At 39.0% G+C, this 22820-nt stretch overlaps 1 protein-coding gene across 2 annotated transcripts in view; it reads left to right on the forward strand.

Moving 5' to 3' along the window:
* Positions 1-2039: 2039 nt before the first annotated feature.
* Positions 2040-22820, forward strand: part of pik3r3b (phosphoinositide-3-kinase, regulatory subunit 3b (gamma)) — a 514779-nt gene continuing 493998 nt past the window's right edge. For both annotated transcript variants that reach the window (XM_048601936.1, XM_048601937.1), the window contains exons 1-2: positions 2040-2239; positions 2699-3357. In XM_048601936.1, coding sequence (XP_048457893.1) covers positions 3033-3357 — 325 coding nt within the window. In that variant the 5' untranslated portion in view covers positions 2040-2239; positions 2699-3032. The remainder of the gene's footprint in view (positions 2240-2698; positions 3358-22820) is intronic.

Below are 22820 nucleotides of genomic sequence, written 5' to 3' on the forward strand. Positions count from 1 at the left end.
TTATGGATAGATAGTGCTTTCGTAGTGAGCGTAGCAATTTCTTGTGAGAGCTATGTGCTTATTTCTCAGCTGGCGGTTCACTCTCACACTGATTTTCAAAAACCCTCTCCTCATATACATTGGATGACTTTTTTTTACAATCGCATTAAGATTTAAATTCAGTTGACTTTCAATCACTAAGTGCTTGGTTTAAATTAATTGGCTGATTCCAGCTCATTGCCAAGACATCAAAATAAGCCTAAGGTTTTCAATCACTCGGCCATATGAATCAAGTTTCCATTTTTAGAACTGGCTATACATTTTCAGCTACTTACAGACACATTTTTTCTGTATAAATCTCTAATCTTATAAAAGCACTTTATCTCTTAAAGGAACCACGCACTATTCTCCCTTTTTTAAATAAAACAAATTCTAGCTTCTTGCCTCCCTATTCATGATTATGCTACACAACTTCATAACAATGGGTACATGAATAGGAAGAGTTTAGAGGAATATGGGGCAACTGCTAGAAAATGGGACTAGATTAATTTGAGATATCTGGTTGGCATGGACAAGTTGGACTAAAGGGTCTGTTTCCATGCTGTATATCCCTATAGGTCTACGACTCTATGAATTAATTTACTCACCAGTTTGTGTATAACCTTATGGGAAGCTGGTGTATACATGCAAACATAAACTGTATTGGTTGATATAGATCATTAGGTTAGCCAAATCCGGACATCATTATGTCCATTATGCAGGGCGGCACAGTGGTGCAGCGGCTAGCACTGCTGCCTCACAGTGCCAGGAACCTGGGTTCGATTTCACCCTCAGGCTACTGTCTGTGTGGAGTTTGCACATTCTCTCTGTGTCTGCACGGGTTTCCTCTGGGTGCTCTGGTTTCTTCCCACAGTCCAAAGATGTGCAGGCTAGGTGGATTGGCCATGCTAAATTGCCTGTAGTGTTCAGGGATGTTTAGATTAGGTGGGCTATGGGGGGATGGGTCTGGGTGGGATGCTGTGAGGGTCGGTGTGGACTTGTTGGGCTGAAGGGCCTGTTTCCATACTGTAGGGATTCTATGATCTACGATTATCTCCTTGAAAGAGGGTGGTAAACTCCAGAGCATTTTTCAAGGGGAGGTATGGAGAGGATATTATGCATTCAAATTGAGCCATGGTAAAACTTTCATTGTATCAATCCCAGCGTTTTTATGATACGAGCAGCAAAGTTTAGAATGAGCTGAATTTAATGAAAGTTAGAGATTGTGAGGCCAGCCTGGAGATCATTGGAAAATTCAGCGTAGAAGCAGAATTCAATGGTAGATGGCATGAGATAGGGCAGATGTAGGTGTTATTATAGCAATAGAAATGGGTGAGCTTAGTGATTGAGCCGGTATAGGATTGGAAACTCTGCTTACCCTCGCAAAGGCTGAAGAGATCGGAAACAACCTGCTTTAGTCTGAGACAATGGTTCAGTAAGGTGTGGGGGGAATCTTGAGAGCATAAAGTTCATGGTGGGTCATTAAGATGATGGCTTCAGGCTTCTGGATGTTTAATTTAAGGAAGTAGTGGGATTAACGGAGCTGCTGAGGGGAAGCAGTTAAAGTACAACGCTAAAGATTCTCCAGCATCTGCAGTTCCTACTATCAAAATACAATGCTGTTCAGGGAACTTGAAGAATTTAGCAGGTAAAATATTTATTTTTTTATGTTGTAACATTTATCCTAGCATCCTCAGTAGATTGCCATTGCATATCCGTTAAAACATTTTTTGTAATTCGGGGAAACCTTTTCCAAAACGAAAACTTTTGCTATTGCTGCGTTTCTTCCCCAGTTCTTGAAAACGTCCATCGTTCCCTGCAGTCGTCCTCCACCTTCCCCTATCCACCATGCTTCAATGCAACACGTTGCGGATCCAACCCAGCCAGTAAACCAGATTCTGCTCCTTCCTAAGGAGGCATCTTGCATCTGCACATAATCTGCAATGCCAATGACCGACTTTCACTTGCAATTTATCATAGACGGGAGGTGTGGTCACATACGTCACACTATAAAGAATAAAGATCTGACTGGGGGCAAGTGACTGCAATGAACAGTCCAGAGTGCGCAGTCCGGGAGTCCTCAGCAGATGTACATCTGAAATAAAGCGTCTGCAATTTCACCAAATCATGCGGAGAGAAGACGCGTGCCCCTCAGCAATTCCGTGAATCCTCTCTAGCAGACGTGGGCATCTTACCGAGGAATCGCCTCGCATTTCGAGAGGTAATTTTTTTTTTCATGATATCCTACTGCTGAAAACGTGCAGGCGCCTAGTGCATGCTTTAAGTGTGCTTTTTAAAAAATCTGGTATGTCTACTTTTTTTTTCCCTGCTTCAGTCAATGACGCTAGCATTTTAATTTTTTGGACTTTTTTTGCTGATTTTTTTTGCATTTCAATATTAAAAGCTCTGAAATGTTACAGTAGGTTATTGGTCTCCGCAGATCTGAATGGCCGAAGACGGATGTGTGTTTGGAGATAATTGCAGTGGGGAGGGGGCGCCGGTTCAATTTTTGTCCTGTTGACTTACATGGTAAACCACATATTGACAATGTGTTTCATGTACTTCCGTATAAACACTGCTAGTGTCTTGTACAAATAATGCGCATGTATTGGTGAGGGGTAACGGAGTGCCTTTGATTTGGATAACAAATCTCTCTCTCTCTCTCTCTCTCTCTGGACAGTTCGGTTGCAAGGCAGAAGGACTTGAGCTGAGAACGTCCAGCGGATTCCGCTTGACTCGGGGTTGACTGTCTGAGGCAACGGGGAGGGAGGGGAAAGAAAAACCCAATAAGCAAGCAGCAGATGTTGTAAAGTTTAACAGTAGCACACAACTTGGGCCCCGAGCAGCATTGAAGCGAATGGAGACTGCAGCAAGTGGAAAAGCAGGCGTTTCAGCCTGCTGGAGAAATTAACCAGCCTAGAGACTGACCTTGAATTCTCAGGAACCCGCAAGCTTCAAATTCACACCCCACGCCCCTTCTTTTTAACCTAGAATCAAATTCCTGGAAAAGAGCAATGTGTACCGAGGGTTTCCAATACCGAGCTCTGTTTGAATACAAGAAGGAGAGAGAAGAAGATATCAATTTATTGCCGGGGGACGTTCTGACCGTGAGCAAGTCAGTGCTGTTAACTGCCAATTATCAAGAGGGGGACGAGAAGAACCCCAAAGGATGGCTAAATGGTGTTAACGAAAGAAACAAAGATAAGGGTGACTTCCCTGGAACCTATGTTGAGTTTGTGGGGCCGGTTCGCATTGTGCCTCCGACTCCCAAAGCAAGACCAAGACCTGTCCCTCCCACACCTGGCGGTGCTGCAGCGGCCAGCCCAGCTCTCACTTCTGGTAGGTCTCTCTTCAACACCTCGCACGACCATTTATTAAACTTTTCAACGTGGATTCAGATTCCTAATGCTATTGGTAGCAAGAGCTTTAACCCACTAGCCATGAATGTATGACACTTCGTTCAGAATGAAATGTACGCTCTTTTGTATATTTTCTAGTATACAGGGGGGAAAAAAGTCACTAGTTATAAGGGTGAGAGGTGGCATGAAATACAAAGATGGAACTAATCTAGTTAATTCACCCTTTGACTTTGAAAAATGGGGATGAAATTCAGTTCTGTTCAATCGACTCTTGAATTCAAGTTTTAAACCAACCAATTCATTGGTTTAATATTTGAAAAGTTTAAGATCAAACATGGTAAGTGATTTTACTAAAGAGTTGAAAGGGCTGGATTCAATTTCAGTATTCTGCCATCAAATTATTCTACTTTGATAGTTTCCTATCCGTTTCAGTTCCAGTGTGGAGGCAGTATATAATAATCTTTAATATATGCTTTCAAATAGACATGCAAATACAGTTTACTGGTGGTAAGGCAGCTGAATCGATTCAATCTCTGGTTGCTTACCAGAGGAAAGTACCATTTAAACGATGCAAAGAAAGCCCCATTAATTGCATTGATATTAGGCCACGATAATGTAATTTGGAAGAAGACTAGGTTATTGTATGCTATGTAAAAGGAGCACTGTTTACTCCTTGCACATGGTGTTCTTTAAGAGAATGCAAGATTCAAATTTCCACTGCATTTCCGATCAAGCATTTGTCATTTTAGTTGAAGCATTAGCAATGACAACTTTTTACACAGCTCAGAGAAGGTTGCATGGATGGAACCATTAAATAATCAGGGTGTTAGTTGAGACTCCTATAGTTTATCACAGAACAGCCTTGTTTTGTGTTCCACAGTTGCACACATTTGTGGGAAGTTCAATAAAACATAAGGTTGCAGTTTCTGTTCCAATATACAATCCAGTCAAAGCATAAAACTTTGGTAAGATGTTCTTGGTTTTCTTCTACAACAGGACAACACAATTTTGCTTTCAATACTTTTTGAATATGCATCAGTGTTAAAATCCAGTGTTAGTTTTATTTAAAAAAAGTGTTTTAATTTACAGAAAGCAATTGCATATTTCAGGTTTAAACTGTCAGAAGATGACAACAACAGATACAGGACTAAACAGGTCCTTTCAAGCAAAAGATGCAATGAAGTACGAAAAAAAATTGGATGGCTTTTTTTAAATATATCTGTGATAATCTGCCCTCATTGAAGGACATCATCCTGAGTTGAAAAAAAACTTGCACAAAAGCAATCTTTGATTTGCAAGTCCAACTTTTTTGCAATAGCCCCTCCAATAATTATTACCTGTGGGACATTTTAAATCAATCACAGGGATAATAACCCCCACCCTGCCCCCAACATCAAGTTATGATAAAAGGTTGTCATTTCAATCGGTATAAGGCATTAAGCAAACTTTACTAATTTTATTCTCTATCTGTTATAAATGTTAAGTTGTGTATCAGGTATAAACTGTGTGTCTAAGTGTCAAATAAAATAGCTGATTGATCATAAATGGAAAGGTACAGTTTCAGGGAATTAGGTCAGAAACGAAGGTGAATTGAATAGCCCATTGGGAGAAAGTGCTGCATTGGGTGAGCAGGCTAGCATGGTGGAGCTGAGTTTTGGTAACACTTTCGTGTGAAACAAATTAAAGGCAAGCTTTTGATGATGGCTATTCATCTTAATGGATCTATCTAAAGTTAAGCCGTTGTGAAAACTTATACCAACTTTTTATACCATAGTTACCATGTCATGGTTGCAATTAATACTGTGTGTTTGCAATAAAAGTAAGGCTTTACATTGGCAACTGAAAATTGCAGTAGCAGTTTTTTTTTTAGGAAAATTATTTCTACAGTATACGTTACAAATTTCAAATTTGTTTGAACATTGATAGAAGCATCTCATTTTCTTCATGAGGCAGTGTCTAATATGAGGACAACAAGAACTTGTGAATGAAACAAATTCCAGAAGCTTTTCAATCTCAGAGGGTTGCTGGTAACTTGAGATGATTAAGTGAGATTTGTAGAGGATATTTTGATCAATGTTATTCAAAAGAAAGCATTATTTGATTCAATTGCTATGAATCTGGACTTATTAAAAATTTGGAAGTACACTGAAAATTCAGCAATCGTGAATATGATTAGCTTAGACTTGTGCTAAAGATAGTGCTTTGCATTGCATTGTGATTAGAAGCCTGCATAAGTAACAGCCATTACACATGAAAGTGGAGATGCTCACATTTCAAACATGGCATTTTAGCAATGTTTAATTTTTTTTCACATGATGTCAAGATTTTTCACAATTATTTATAAATGGTCTTGTTACAATTGGAAGAAGAAAGACTTATTATGTGGAAATATGTTGCACTGCTTTTTTCTCTTATCCATAAAATGGAAATCCTTTCTGGCTTAACATTTTGAAGAAAAACTCGGAAATTAAGATTTTTAAATGCCAGATGAGATAGCTTTTCCTCATTTATAAATAATTGTTTGTGAATTGAATGAATTACTCAAAGGTTTTCTCTTAACTCAAAGCTGACCTTTTGCATACGTTTAATTTTAGAATGTAAATTTTTGTGGAAAAATATATAACAACTGCATTTTTAGTGTTTTCATCTGTTGAAACTCTCAGACTTTCCTTCATAACCACGTCTCCTTTCTTCAAAAAAAAACTACCTTATTTTCAGTTTTGTTTCTAATTAGAAATACAATGTTGTACGAACTATCAGTTCAGCATTTCTTCGGTTGCATGTTTTCATTCTGAAGCATAAATGCCTTTTTGAGAGGTGTTTGACCATTGTAAAAGGCCAGTACAATAAAGCAGAACGGACCACCATGCAAATGTCTTTGTATTTAGCAACAGTGTTTTAGTACAAAACTTTGAAGAATCAAATAAAGAACAGAACAGTTTTTAAATTGTGACTGTGTGCCATTATCAAAAGAGAATTACGTTTACCAATTGATTCGGGAGTGGAAATGTTACCATTTTGAGTGCTGTACATTAAGGTTACATATTCCACACTCAATCAATTTTAGAAGATTTCTTTACCACTTCACACAATTTGAATCACTTTCCTTATTTTTCAGTAATTATGCAGAAACAATGTATCTTCTGCAGATATTTTTCCAATTTTAAAGTTGCAGATTCATTTTCATCTGGGACGTGTGTTGGAAGTAAGTTTAAAATCTATTGTTAATCAAAATGATGCTTACAGTTATGCTTTCTTACAGTAATTATATTTGAAGGCTTCTAATTTATTCACGTTTCTTGCAGACTAATTCCTATTGACTTCCTGTGAATTCAAACAGTGGAATGATTTTAATAATTTTGGTGACTTATCTGAAGGAAAGTATTATTTTCAGATTAATATTATAGGGAACAAGATTTGAAATAGTTTTGGATTTGAAACCATTCAAATCAAATAAATCAAAATATGACAAGTTCTGCTTAATTTGAATTTTGTTTACTATAGCTAAGGTTTAAGCAATCAATATAAAACTTATTTTTGTAAAACATGACCTGTAAACATAAAATATTTCTGAATTATTTGTCTTTTTTTTTGATAAACTCTCAACTACTTTATGAATGCCTTCTGTAGTTTATATTAATGTTTTTGTGAAAATAAAGCTGAAGTCACTTATCTGATGCACCCTAATTTCCTTAAGCAATAAGAAGGACTGCATTTTGTCCTGTAAAAATTACTACAATGGTGTAAGTATCATATATGCTAGCAGGATATGGGTTTTAATAAATTGAGAAACAACGGCTATAATCCACTTCTACCTTTCTCACTTGCAAGTTTATGTGGGTGAGACTTAAACCCACTCAAAACCCATTGAATTGCACAGAATTAAAATTAGACCCATTTAAAATCATAAACAATTGCAATGGAATAAAACAAAGAACTGCAGATGCTGGAGATCTGAACCAAATAAAAACACAAATTGCTGTTGTAACTCAGCAGGTCTGGTAGCATTTGTAGGAAGAAAGCAGAGTTAAAATTTCGAGTCTAGTGACTCTTCTTCAGAGCTGTTAGCAGCTAGGAAAATGTGGTATTTATGCTGAAGATGATGTTGATGGGTGGAGATGTTGAAGGAGAAGTGAATGGACAGGTGGAAATGGAGCCCATAGAGAGAGATATGAAAGGGGTAGGTAAATAAAGAAATAATGGATAGCAGGCCAGGACAGAAGAGCAGCTGAATAAGTGATAATAAGAGCATACTGAACTTGGTGTTGAGTGCTAGAGGCTGCAGGATCCCCGAGCAGAAAATGAGATGTTGTTCTTTGAGTGGGAACATTGCAGCAGGCCCGAGAGAAAAACTTTGGTGTTGGAACATGGTGGTGTGTTGAAGTGACAGGCAACTGGAAGCTGACTGTCATTTTTTTACAGACAGAGCATAGGTGTTCTGCAAAGTGGTCACCCAGTCTGTGTTTTGACTCCTGATTGTGGAGGAGACCATTCTGCGAACAGCGAGCACACAACATTGTGGCAATAATAGATACATCCCATGACTGTGTCTTTCACAAGACCACTTACTCAGCTTAGCTTTTAACTTTCAATCATGTTTGGTCCTTTAATAGTCTTTTTCCCAAGATAAAAATGTCTATTACTATGGGACATGGTTTTAAGGTAAAAAGGGGATAAGTTTGAAGGAGATATGAAAGGCAAGTCTTTTTTTAGAGTGTTAAGAGCATGGGATGTGCTGCCAGAGAAAGTGGTGGAGGTAGATACAATAGCAAAGTTTAAGAGGCATTTTGACAGATATATGAATAGGCAGGGAACTGAGGTCTACAGACCACATAGAGGCAAAAGATTTTTAGTTTAGAAAGACATCATGTCTTTGTGGGCCAAAGTGCTTGCCCCTGTGCTGTACTGTTTTTTGTTCTTTAATAAAGTATTTTACAGTGTTAAAAACACAAAAGACGTCACTCTCAAGGGCCATTTAAAATTGCTGGAATATAATGTGCTGCCAGGTAACTGTTTGCCAATGTTGCCTTGAGTTCGCTGCTATGAGACAAAAGACCACAAATCTTAGGGGGAAGGAAGAGCTCAAATGATCTATAAAGTGACAGAGTACCATGTTAACTGGACTGGTAATGGAATAAAGTGCCAGGTGAATCAATGGGGAAGAAGTACTTGGGGGTGGGGACTAGAGGGGTGGTCGAGTATCACTGTCAGGGAGTGAAGAGTTAGATTTTTCAATCTGAAGTTGGTCCCCTGATCTTAGGATGATTTCCCCCAAAATCTGTACAGACACCATGTGTCTGGCACAGTTTTCAAGAAAATGGTCAATGTATAGCCAGATGGAATACTTGCCTTCCACTTTACAATGGCAGATAGTAGGAGGCCCTCCTGCATTGAACTATAAGTCTCTAATGGTTGACAATGATGTAGGTAGGTTAAGGAGAGTGGGAACCTTCCAAACCCATGTCCAGTTCCATCTAGAAGGACAGGGGCAGGAGATACAAGGGACCATCGCCACTGCCAAATTTCTCTTCAAACCACACTCCATCCTGACTTGGAAATATATTGCCGATAGTTAAGTGTCACTGTGCCAGAATCCTGGAACTCCCTCCCTAATGGCCTTGAGTCTACCTACACCAAATGGATTGTAGCAATTCACCACCATGTTCTCAAGGGCAACTAGGGATGGGCAATAAATGCTGGCCAGCCAGCGATGCCCACATCTCATGAATTGGAGAACAAAGGATGAAGAATCTTGAAATGCGAGCAGTTGCCTGACTCCTATTTTGAAGGGAAATCCTTTTCAGAGGGTGATGGATGTAGCTGCTGTGTAGTTGGGGCCTAACCTGCATAAGTGCTGCCTACCCACCATCTACCAACAGCAGGCTGCATCCGTCATTGGCTAGGGTACAATCTCAGCAGGAGCCCACGTGCTGCCTGCAAAGTGCTAGTTGGTGCCAGGAGAAAGGTCCATTAATTAGCATAAATGTTTTCCAACCAAGTAGGTATTAGCGTCTGCTATTCCCATGCCACTGTCAGCAAAGCAGCCCATTTCAAAATGGCCTAAAGTTGGGAGCATGATGGCAACCCAGCACAAGAGCTGCTAATAGAAATTGCCAATTTGCCCACCCCTGTGATGAAATGAAAATCTGGCAGAAGATCCTATCTTGTTTATTGTTGAGTGCCTTTTTGAGCAGGAGTGTACAGGGAAGAAGTAGGATTTGAAAAGAGGGCTGTTGAAATTCCAAATGCCCCTTTAATTTGCCATTTTAAGAGGAAAAATCTCCTAATTGTTAAGTCAAATGCTTAAAGTGAAGACACTCATCCAATTTTCATCTATGAATAAATCAAAGTTTTATGTGATCATACCAGAGAAGAGGCCTGTTAACTTAATGTCTACACCATATGGCTTTCCTATTCCGGATTTTGTGTATTTATGATTTTATCCCTCCAATACAACCTGTAAGAAAGCTATGTGTACCTACTGCTTAAATTACGAATTCTATGAGGATGCTTGTTTTTCAGTGTCAGATCTGGTCTGAAATTGTGAGCCCTTCAGAGAATGAGGCAGCTTTTTGTTTTCTTGAAACTAGAAGATCAGAAATACTTGAGTGATTTATGCATGTCAGGTGAATATGTCAAATGGAACACAGGCCAAATACAGTAACTTGAGTGAAGTGAAGAGGAAAATGAGATTAACTGAGAGACAATATCAGAATGGCAGTTAGCATAAGAGAACACAAAAAACTTATATTAGCATGCAAGTAGTGAGAGAAGGTGACATCTGAAAAAAGGTGATATATGCTTAGGAGTGCAGGGCAAGGCAAGCATACTTAAGGAGTACTTTTGCATTCATGTTTATAGCTTGGCATTCTAGATTTGTAAATGAGCTTGAGTGAGATATTGGATATATATCTCTTCCCTAGACACTTGGAGACTGCAAAAGGATCAGGGAGGATTGACATTATTCAAAGTGCATTTAAAACACTCCTGGTAAGTACAGACCTGTCAGTTCAACATCAGTGATGGTTAACGTTTTACAAACCATCATCGGGTTAAAATAAATCCTTTGAGATTTGACTTAATTAAGGAGAACTAAACAGATTTGTAAGAGGTTGATTGTGCTTGGCCAATCAAACTGAATTTTTTTTTGATGTAAGAGAATGTTGATGGAAGGTATGTAATGGATGTTGTCGATAAAGATTTTTAGGAAAATGTTTGATGTAGTAACAAATAAATGAATTGATGAAAATACTGAAGCTAGTGGGATAGAAGGATCAGTGTTAGATCGGATTAAAATATTGACAAAACAGCATGTTGTGATAATTTTGTTTTCAGACTGGAGGATGTTGGATAATAGAGTTCATCAGGGTCAGTGCTTGGATTGCTGCTTTATTGCTTAGGTACTAGACTAAAATTGGAGTAAAATATTAACATTTTCCGATGTTATCAAGGTTGCAGATTTCGCTAGCATCAAGAATAATATTAATTGACTGCAACAGAAATAGACGAGCGGATTGGACAGATAAGCGGCAGATGGAATTTAATACAGAGAAGTGTGAGGTGATGTATTTTGGCAGACGAGTTAGGGAAAAGCAATGTAGTCTTAATGGCATGAATCTAATGTGTATGCAGGAGCAGTTGGACCTGTGATTTGGATTGCAGCCTCAGGAATATGACTGCAACCTTTAATTAGACGGCCAATCCAGAGACAGTAAGTTAGGAGCCTACCTCCCAGAAGTAAAACACCGGTGGGCATGTTGCCAGGTCAGGAAGCAGAAATGGTCCAGCCCCTCCATTATTTTTAAACAACTGGGATACCACCCTCTGATTGTTCTTTAGTTTTCTGTTTTATGTCCCCACAGCCAGGCACCAGTGAAACACAAAGATATATTTGAAAATAATTACCATGCACATTATACATGTGAAATGAAAAAGGTTCCATTTTTAACTAATTAATTCTGAGCGTGTTTGCAAGGTGCCATTTCTCTCTTGGAGATGGGTCTAACTGGATTCAGAATAGAAATGTATTAACAGATTAACATGTAAGGTTTATGGGAATTTCTATTTGGGAATTGGGTCCAACATTGACACTGAAGAAAAAACAGAGACAAAATTGCAAGTCTGGTGGAACGCTGTTTTATATTGAGTTAAATGATAGTTGCAATGTGTTTGCAGAATGTAACATAATGTTGAGTATTGTGTACTTTACCCACAGTGTAAACTAGATGTCAGAGCAAGCTTAATAGATTGCACATTGAATTTTTTCACTTTCCTTTGACTAACATCTGCAACACATATCTGCATTTGACTTACAAAATATTCCAATTTCAAAGCTACTGTCCTTGGCTGTAGATTTTCTTGAATCTTTTCCTGCAAACAATCATCAGGCAATAACCATAAGCTTTAAAAAACAAACTGCTATTATGCAAAGATAAAGCCTGATCTCAAGGCTGGGAGGACAATAATCAGTGGAAATCAAGAGTTATAACTACATGTTGAAAGGAGGTTAATTTTTTGGTTCATTTGGAGTAAAAGTGCCTAAGCTACAAATAGGGGTAAGTAATTGTTATAGTTCAGATTCACTTTTTATGTCTGACATCTTGCAGCTTTTCAAGTCTGAGCCCGAGTCGGACAGGTAAGTGACAGCCACTGTGTTAGCTGGATGGCCTTGAATCCTGTGGGAAATTTTCATCGGCCACATTTATTCACAATATGATGAATAGATCTGATTTGGCTGGCCACAAGCACAGACAAGACTGTCCTTGAAATTCCATTTGTGGAGAAGATCTAAAGTCCTTGCATGGAGAGTTGAATGTCGAGGAACGTCAAATCGCGGAAACTCTAGTTTTGGACACTTACTTGGTCTTTATTATTCATGCTCAGATCCTCTCAAAAGTCAACACTTTTTTACTACCCCATGCATTGTTTAACACAATAGTGGTATTTGGATAGCAGATCACATCACACCATACAGGTGAATCTTGTGAATCTTTTGTACTTTATTATAGAATGTAGCAACATGCTAAATTTGTTACTTTGCTCATAATAAACTCAAATGGCTCTTGCATCTTAGCTCGCTAAATTAAACCTTATTTTAACATTTTACAGAGCAAAAGTATTACTTTCTTCCTATATTTAACAGCTGGTAGAAGACCAACAAGACTTTTTGCACAGCAACAATTGTTGGGTATAATTTGATTTTTTTTTCATTCTGCAAGGACTAATTTTAACTAAATGCCATTGAATTTTTCACTGCTGTGCATAAGGAGCTTGATTAAGTAACAGTACTGGTAACCTTTTCAGTGCAGAATTTGATTAATGAGACTATTCCTCCTTAGAAGTCTTTCTTCCTGATATCAGATTCAGAGCATTTTGTGGAAAGCATTGGAGATGTTTTGATTTGTCTCATTGTAAAATCTGACTCTAGTAGACATTATGAAACTTAACCCCAGCTATCTTATGTAAGTAATGCAGGCGGTTAACACGCTATAACGCCATCAAGGGACTCGGGTTACATTATAAACAGCATGATGTATTCAAAAAAATTTGGTCACTGAATTGTGTTACTTTTCTATAGGTACAAGGAATTGGAATGATGACAATATGAACTCAAATTAGAAACGTCTACTGAAATGTTCTATTTTCAAGATATACAATGTATCAACTTTTTACATTGTAACTTGCAATGCCTCATAACTGGTTTGGCAGTGTGTCCAAGTAGATATTTGTCAGTGTCTTAACGGTCCTGGCATATTGATGCAGCTCTGGGGAACTGTGTACACAACATGGATGATAATAATAATAACAATTTGCCTGTGTATTTCTTAGTAGAGGCAATCTACTTTTGTTTGTTAGGTATCAATCAAAATTCTAATTTTCTCATCACAGAAGAAGTGTAAAGAATCATTCTAATTCCACAGATTTTTCACATTTATAATTATTAACATAATGTTTTCCCCTTCTCATGTGCATTTGTTGTACCAGTTGGAATCTGTTACTTCAGTTTTCTAAAAAAATCGTCGTTGGTTTGTTGCTGCAATCCACTGTTAGCAGTTTCATGTGTTTTGAATTAAAGGTATGTGTTATACTTACCGTAGACAAAAGCATTACCAGTAAAGAATTTGAAATATGCCCTTGTTGTTATTGTAGCTATGTAATTGTTTTGAAATCTTTTCCATTTATTACAAAACACAGACATCAAATTCAAACAAGCAGTAACCTAATTGAACTGTTACATTTTACCCATACTGCAGCTAGAAACGTTATATCAAAGGCATTGTTTCAGTAAAATTCCTTTACTATTTGTTATTTTAGGACTTGCAGAATTTTAAGAGAATTAAAGCAAAATCTTTCAAGTGTTATTTGGTCCTTTGAAATTCATGGTTTTTGTGTGGTAAAGAAATAAAAACAAGAAACCAAGTGGCTTACTGCTGACCTGGTTTGTATGTTTATATATTCATGTAGGGGAATTGTGAGTGTGAGATCTCTTTTTTTTCACACACACTAGTTTTAAAATTAATACTTTATAATTCAATAAATGTTGAGACACTTGGGAATTGTGACAATTCTGAATTAAATTGTCTGATATTCTTGACTGACCACAAATAATTATTCCACACTCATGGTCATTGACTTCTAATGAATGATGAACAACAAACACCTCAGGACTTGGGCGAGCTGAGGCAGAAACCAGTAAAGTTCAACAGATAGCGGAGGAGAAATACCTGATTTCATGTTTATTTGCTCAAACGTACGAATCAAGCAGCATCCCCATCAATAAAAAATAAACAAAGACACTCTCTTGAGTGCATTCAGAACACATTGAGCATAGAAGATTCTCGAAAGTTTGGCAGTTAGGAATTTAATTGTGCTGTGGTGAATGGAGGTCATGTAAGAGTGTTTCTTACTGATTAAAACACTATTTACTGTTCCAAAGTGACAAATCAATGATATGTCACACCATATTAACTAGTATTAATTTTGTATTTGGAATAAACATATGGTCATAATCACTTGATAATTTTATTTAAATATTCTATGTAGCTTGATGAAACACCTAACTGGATATGATTTTTGTGAAGTGGAGAGCTTTTAATGCATTTAAAATTCAGGGTTTTGAATTTCTGAAACTGTTCAGTTTGGTTCCATGGTACCTGTCCCAAACTCCGAGGTGGATTTTATGTTTCCCGAACTGCAAGGGTAGGGAAGACATTTAACAACCTGCCTGTCCTTGATCCTTTTGAGCTCTATACGTAGTCAATTAATGACCACTTAAGTGTCTAATTCCACACCCAATCCCATCCTGCTCCTGCTAACATATCCAGGGCCAGAGGAAGTTCAGCCCAGGTGAAAAGTCTGCATCTTTAACTACACAGGCTGGTGCTGGGGAGGGTGAAGGCCTCTTCCTTTGTGTATACCATAAGTAAATTGGATCCACCCCACTCCAAGGTCAACCTTCCTCAACCTGGTTTTGATCTTGCTCCACTATCCCTTTATCCTGTCTGGCTGCAACCCCTGACACAGCACTTACCTGGGCTCCTTGGTGTCATGGGATTGCCTATGGTCCCATCAGTGACCATCACTCCTCACTAGCCCTGTTGGGACTACAAAGGTGCCAAATGATTAGTCAGCAGCTGTTTAAAATGGAACAGCCTCCTGAGAAAGGGACAGATGCCTTGTTGTTCCTAGTGTAGACATCCTTCGTATTTTTCTTTTTATTTTTCTCATTTATTTTGGTGGAAGTCAGTTGAGGTTAGGGGTAGTTGAACTTTGAACAACACACAGAAGAAAACAGACATGGATGATTGCTGTTGGGAGTGGCCTGGAAGATAGTTCAATTTAATTATTAATCTAAGAAACACTGGATGATTCAACACCATATTGGATGTTGAGTTGGTCAATCAGGGGAGGACTGATGCTATCAAGCCAACCACAGAAAATGTTTATTAAACAAAAGAAGGGAAGGCATTGGTTCTGACCGGTTTTAGCAGGTACAGAGTGATTTTGAAAGATTCAGGACTGACTGCTGCTTTTTTTTAACTCTTTCTTGTTCTCAGTTAAAGAATTGTTGAATGTTCTGAGAAAAGAATCTCTGTTTGTAAGAAATAAGCAAAAAATTCTAGAAGTCCAGTGAAATTGTTTGTATTCATTAATGACTTTGAAATTAGATATACAGTCATGTGCCTACGAATAACCCATTGTCTAAGGATTGCATGAAGTTTTGGCATCCATTGTTTGAAACTAGCGTAATTGGCAAATTTATAATTCTTTTCTGTAAATTTTGTCCCTTAACTCAGTCTGCCTGTGTGTCACTGGGGGCATGATCAAAGAAGATTGAGTCTAAATCTTTAGATATTAAGTTGATCATCTTGTTTAGCTTTGTCCTACTAAGATTACAGCAGTAATGATAAACTATTAATTTTTTTAAGTTATAAACTTGGTGCCCATGATCTGTTGTTTGTGGAGTCTGGTTAGGAACAAATGAGCAATTTTGAGGGTCATTCAAAGTTTTACTTTCACTGTTGCAAAACTGGTGACACTAAGGGTGATTTGGTTTAGCTTGCTGTTTCTGTTTCTTAACGCTAGCATGGAAATGCTGTGGGGCAACCATCAGGATTAGAGAAGCATGTGGGCTGGTGTGTATGTGGACCATGGTGTCCTGTAAAATTGCTGATTTTTGTCATAAACTGTTTCATGGCTGTACCAAGCTCTTGTCCACAAAGTAGTATATGTGCACAATTCATTACAGCTGAGTGTTGCAGTGAGATGTTTGATTTGCCTATTTGGTGAAGAATTTATCTCCATGTTAAACAAGTAAGCACATTTGACTGATTGCTAGTACCTTCCATATTGAGTTCCTTTTTGTTAAACTTCCCTTATACCGAATGTGTGAAAGGACAGGGAATGTAGGGAAAGTGGCATTCTTTAATAAGCAAATATATCTAAATTCTGTTATTATATTTGACTAACAAAGTTACTACTTTTATAAAGTTCTTGAATACGTGAAAGTACAGTGTTTGTATTGGCGTTGTTGTATCTGTCTGATTCTTTTTGTTCCTATAGTGTTATCTGTGAGCTGTTTTTTCATCCATCAGCACTACTTTCATCTTATGGATACCAATCCAGGCATTTGTGTACTAGGTATGTGGAAAGTATGTTCATTAGTGATGGTTTCTTCTAATTCATAGCATAGTACATTGGAGAAATCGACTAGGCAGTCTTAATGCCCTCTCTTAAATTCATAATTAACGTAATTATAAAGAGTTAATGGATTGTATATTGGTTCTTAATCAGGACAGTAAGTGAATACATAACTGCAACTGTGCCTTTAGTTTCCTCTTCACTGTGATATCAAATTAAATAAAATATTGTCTTTAAGGAAAATTAATATTGCAATTCCAATAAGCTGAATTTTCCCTAAATTTTGGGTAAGTGTTTAATTTTGCAGAGACTCATTGAGGATTTCCCCTCAATTCTTCACTGCTCACCTTTTTTCAGTCCCCACCCTGCCTCCACAGTGCTGAGCAGTGGCAGAAGTGTTTTCTGTTGCTGGGACCATATGGCATTCACCCTGCATATTTAAACATCAGCTGTGCGTCATGTCACATTGTGCCAGCCTGGTTTGAAGCAGCATATCCATGGTCTGAAGGAACATGCAGCAATGCAACAAGAAGATTAATCATTGCTGCACTCCACAGTGGCATGTGTCAACATCATCTTCTTTCTGCGATCTCACACTCATTTTGACTCTGCTATTGCACCCACCTGCCACCAAGGTTCATGGTGTGTCACTCTCAATATTGTATGCAGCATCTTCCCTTTAATATCTCTCATTCCACCCCAGCTTCCCAAACATTTAAAACTTCCGGGGCCTTGTGCTTCCTACTCACCCATTCAGATGCTTCATCAAATTTCTAGGCAGAATTTCTGAGGGCAGATGAGCCTCCTGACTGACCACACTCTCTCTTGGATTAAGGACTGCTCCTCTGACTTTCAATGGCCATTTGATTGAAGCACTTGCAGCGTATTTGTTACGTAAACCACTGCTGCGTGTCGTGGGGGTGTAGTATAGTGTTGTACACCATGCCCAAGCACTTAACTAATCGTTTCTGGTAAACAGGACATGCTGTCTAACTCTTGTGTGCACTAAAAAGCAAGGCAAAGCAAGGAAGATGTGCAGTGAGCATCCCAGTGAGCACAAAGTGAATCAGTGTTAAGAAAGCAAGACGAGCCCTAACATGCATCTCTGATATGATATGGGTTAACATGAATATTTTAAAATGCTTAAATATTTAGATAAAATATCACTGGAGAAAGTGATGGGACTCAAAAGTTTGATAATCCAGATCCCAGAATGTGAAGGTAACAGACGCCCAACCATCTTCAGTTACTACATCAATGACCTTCCGTCATCATAAGATCAGATGTTTGTGCAATTGATATCAACGTTCAGCGCTGTTCATGGCTTCCCAGATACTGAAGCAGCCAGTGTCCAAATGCAGCATGACCTGGAGAATATCCAGGCTTGGGCTAACAAGTGGCAAATAAGAATTTAGCCACACAAATGCCAGGCAATGACTATCTCCAACTGGAGAATTTATCCATCTTTCCTTGACATTAAATGACATGACCATTTCAGAATTCCCCACTATTAACATCCTGGGGGTTACCATTTGCCAGAAACTGAATTGGACTAGCCATTTAAACACAGTGGCTACAAAAGCAAGTCAGAGGCTAAAAATGCTGAAGCCTCCTGACTCCCAAAACCTGTCCACCATCTACTAGGCATTAGTCAACTCTGAAATGAAATACTTCCCACATGCCTTGATGGGTGTAGCTCCAACACAAGAAAGTTGACACCATTCCAGGACAAATCAGTGGAGGATGATGATTTGAATGGCTTCCTTTTGTACTGTCTGATTCTAGGATAACTAGATTCTTAAAATCTTCTTTTGTTATCTAATTTGCTATGTTCTCCTAGACTTTGTTTCCAGTCAGCCAGCCAAGGGTGTCCCTGTTTATCTTATTGGGCCATATATTCATTACTGTGAAACCACGTTAAGAATGACGTAAATTATTAAAGTCCCTAAATTGCTATTTAAAGCCCCCTGCCATTGACATCTTCCCTGTAAAAGTCTTAGACTGCAGTGAGAATTTTCACCTGGTTATTATTAGGAAATATCTTTTGAGTCCATGGCAATTCAATCACTGAACAGGTGACATGGGCCACACTGCTGTGCAGTACAAGGTGCAGCTGAAAAATGTGTTTAACAGTAGGATTGGAACGTGAGCCAGAAATGCGAAAAGTTACTCCCTTTCCTATATGTTTCAATAGAACACTTAAATTATTTCACCAATTATTCTACCTGTTTTGAGTGATTTAATCTCTACTTCAGTCGAGCGTATGCCAAACTCAACTGATTTCTGGAAACCTATTAACAATCTTGAACAAGTACTTTATTTTGATTTTTGCCTTTCACTGATATGCTTGTTTGAAATTGTCTGCAACATCACTTAACACTGTCATGGTGAAGCAATGGTGCCGGCTGCTGAATACTGCCTTTGTACAGCTTTGTAAAGCCAAAGTATGTTTTGGCACAATTCATTGCTGTCTGAGATACTACTGAAGCCAGCTGAGGATTGATAGCTACAACTGTCACAGCAGTGAAAAAAGGGCTTGTGTTTTTGCTTAAATAAAGTCTTCTGCTGGAGCAAAATTAATCTTTGTTTTCTGGTCAAGGATAAAAACACTAAAGGCGAGAAATTGGACCTGTTTGTTTTCTGTGCAGTTTGAGCTCCCTTAGAGTCATAAAGTGGGCAAGTGGTGTATTGGCATATCATGTTTAACTCAGCAGATTGAGGGTGTTAATGATGGACGTGATCGTCCGATGGAGTATTCAGAGGAGTCAGATTATCATGTCCATCAGCATGTCACACTGACAGGTTATCAACTAGTGCCACTTTGGATCTTGATGCCCAGCTAAAGCCTTGACAGTTCACAAAGCTTTATGTGTATTGAGCAATATAAAGAAACCCCTATCAGTGCTATTTAGAGGTATCATAAGCAACTTACAGGTTAGTTGCTACTTTGTGGACCGCCGAAGGTGTGGTTTTGCAGGGGCTTTGCTGACCTCAATGTTTCTGGGAGGTGCTGCCAGATGAGGGGATACAAGATAGAATTCTGCTTGAAATACAGCTTTTGGAAAATGGAAGAAGCCATGCCAAACAGGACAAGCTGCTGGAAATGTAGGAGGAGACAAACTTTGAGCAAGAGGCCTTTTCAGCTCAGGGTGATCAAGGTACCTGTCGTAGCCACCGAAACCTCAAAACACGACACAGACCGCATCACTAACAGCTGTGAAGGTGGCAGCAGGAATGAACCTTTGTGTCTGTTTGCTTCCAGGCCGGAATATTTTTAGCGTCTTGCAACTTGTCATCCACTATTGTATAACAAGCTTACAAAATCTCTCTACTTAATGAAAGCTAATTACAGTTCATCCATTCATGTCAGAGAGAAGCAGATAGTGAGCATATGGTTTTGCTAACAATGCAGACTTCCCTATGGTACACACACATCACATTGCATGCTCTGCAGATCAACTCTTCCCTATACCAGAAGCAAAAGGGATTCCGTTCCTTAAACATCCAACTGGACTGTGAGCAAACACAGCACATCGTACACAAGCCCAGTGCTGTGGCAGTAGCCATGATACCTTCCTTTTGTCAGCTCAGCAAATTGAAGTGTGGCTATTAGGCCACAAGGATTACCCTCGGACGACCTGACATGATTCCAGTACACCACGTTTGCAAATGTGCACAGCATGCATAACATGAAAATTTATGCTGGTGTATGAAATGTAATGGGACTGGCCATTGGCACGTTAAACCTGAGGTTTAGATTTCATGGTCAATGGTAAAGCAACATAGCTATGCAGTGGTCTTGAAGAAAACTGCCCACAGATTTGAGTTGTGGATTTTCTCACTAGGTCAGTTTGAATCTGCCATCATGTCATTGGGGTTGCCTGAGGTTCAGCAACAGTGATATCATTAAGCAGGATATGCAGCCAATCACATCGAATTGTTCTCACAGACAGCAAACCAGGAACCATGAAACATTAAATTAGTCATGTTTAATAAAATGTTTCTGAAATAATTCTACAGAGGCTGATAACCCGTCACCAAGTCACGCTTTATTTACACAAGCAGAGTACTTGACACTGGTCCGGTTTCCTCAGAGCCAGCTCTTGGAGTGAACAGAACCGCTGATACTCCTGTTTATATTTTGTTTTTGTAAATAACTTCATTAATAGAACACCAGCAGAAAAGACACCCATGTGACCAAAGACCCAGAAGCAAGCAGAGCCCCCTGGGGGCAATGCTTATGTGAATAAAAAGGTGAAGGGGAGGGTAGGGATCAAATCAAAATGGAATTGATGGGGAAATAAAGCACACCACACTCCGCAGTGCCTACCTCTCCCGAAAGGTAGTGAGAGTGTTGGTGGACAGCGCATGCTCCTTCTCCAGGGACCTCCAGGCACGAATGTAGCCACGGAAAAGGGGAAGGCAGTCAGCCATAATGACCCCCTCCACGGCTCGCTGCCTGAACCTGTTAATGCCCAGCTTGGCCAGGCCCAGGACCAGACCCACAAGGAGATCCACTGACCTGCTCACTCCCCTCCACACTGGGTTCCCAAAGATCAGGGGCGTGGGGCTGAAGTGTAACCAGAAACACAAAAGGTGGTCTTTAAGATAACTTAAAAAGGGATTGCAAGCACCCACACCCAATTTTTACATGGCCCATGGACTCTGCAGCGCTGCAAAACAGATAGTTAGGCTGGGAGTTCGTGAACAACCGCAATCTATGGCTACATGGGATCGCTGTGTGTCACCTTTGTTTATATATTTTTTTCTTCTTTCTTTTCTCATTTTTTTTTTTGAAACCCTTAACACTACTGCCATACAGCAGTAGAGCTTATTTTCCCCAGCACACTTGTTGTGCGTGTGCAGGTGTGAGACACAGTAAAAATAAGCTAGGTATACAAATAACTTTATTAACATACCACCACCAGGAAAGACACCCATGTGACCAAACAATAAGTATCAAGCAGAGCCCCTGGAGGCAAAGCCTACATGAAAGAAAAAGTGAGGGGAGGATAGGGATCAAATCAAAATGGAATTCGAGGGGGGAAGATAAGGCACTCTGCACCCTATAGTGCTCACCTCTCCAAAACGTACCAATTGGTGGACACCATGTGCTCCTTCTCCAGGGACACCTGAGCATGAATTTATCAAAGGAAATCACTCCTCTTTATGTCTGGCAGCCAGGGCTCCCTGATTGGATGAGGTTAACAGTCCCAGTTAGAGACCTGATATTCTATGAAGCGCACCTGGCTGACCTCTTTACACTCACTACAGTGTTCAGACAGTGAAATAAATGACTTAGATCATGTACTTACATTAGGAGATGAATTTTTTTTTATTAAGATCAGTTTTAAAATAATGTTTATTTTAAGTGAAGACATTTTTTGTTTCACAAACATGAATTAAGCTTTACAGGGCAGTAGCTATGAGCTTAGCGCATTAGTAAATCTTGTAAAAGTAAAACTTCAGGTGAACCTCATTCAGCAACATATAATTTTTCCAAGATTTTTACGGTATGACTAATAGAATAAGAGGGCAGATTTCTACATGATCCCAGTTTGGGGGATGTGCAACCTGCTTTCAAGTGGGGAAGCTTATAATCACTGACAGTAGCCTCTGGCTATCCACAGTTAGCTGCCCAAATGTGGGTTGCTATTTTGAAGCAAGGTCATTGACTTGTACCTTAGTTTCTATCTGTAAAGTTGTTTCAAGCTCCATTGAGTACTTTTAGCATTTTCAGTTTATATTCCAGAAGTTGGCATTTACAAAGAGTAATGATGGCTGTTGCAGATAGCTTTAGACATTATTACCACTATACAATTGAGGCCAATGTAACTGCTTGAACCACTAAGCAGGTGTCAGGAGTCAAGATGGATTCTCTGCAGATCATACACCCTTAAACTTGGGGACATAATCTTGACATCAGCTTTTACTAGACACTGAGGTGGAGAAACAGGAGCATGACGAGGGGGTGGGGAGGAAGAGTGAGGGAAGAGAAAACCTAGATAGCCACTCTCAGGTTAGGGCTGTGAACACATCCAAATGCAATATTAACAATTGCAAACACAATTTCCCTTTCACCAACAGTACTACACCTTACCTTTCTTTTGTCATTGATAATCACAAAGCTTTGCTACAATACAAAATATAAAACATCACAAAATAAATATTCCAGATTAAATTTTAAATGAAACCGTTGCACATTAGATATAACAGTCAAATAATCAGCCTTGTGCATTCCTTCACGCCTGTCAATGACCTTTGTATGGCTGTTGATTTTCAATGGAGGAGACTGCATTTGGC

Source organism: Rhincodon typus, chromosome 10 (genome assembly GCF_021869965.1).
Source record: "Rhincodon typus isolate 14 chromosome 10, sRhiTyp1.1, whole genome shotgun sequence".
Lineage (NCBI taxonomy): Eukaryota > Metazoa > Chordata > Chondrichthyes > Orectolobiformes > Rhincodontidae > Rhincodon > Rhincodon typus.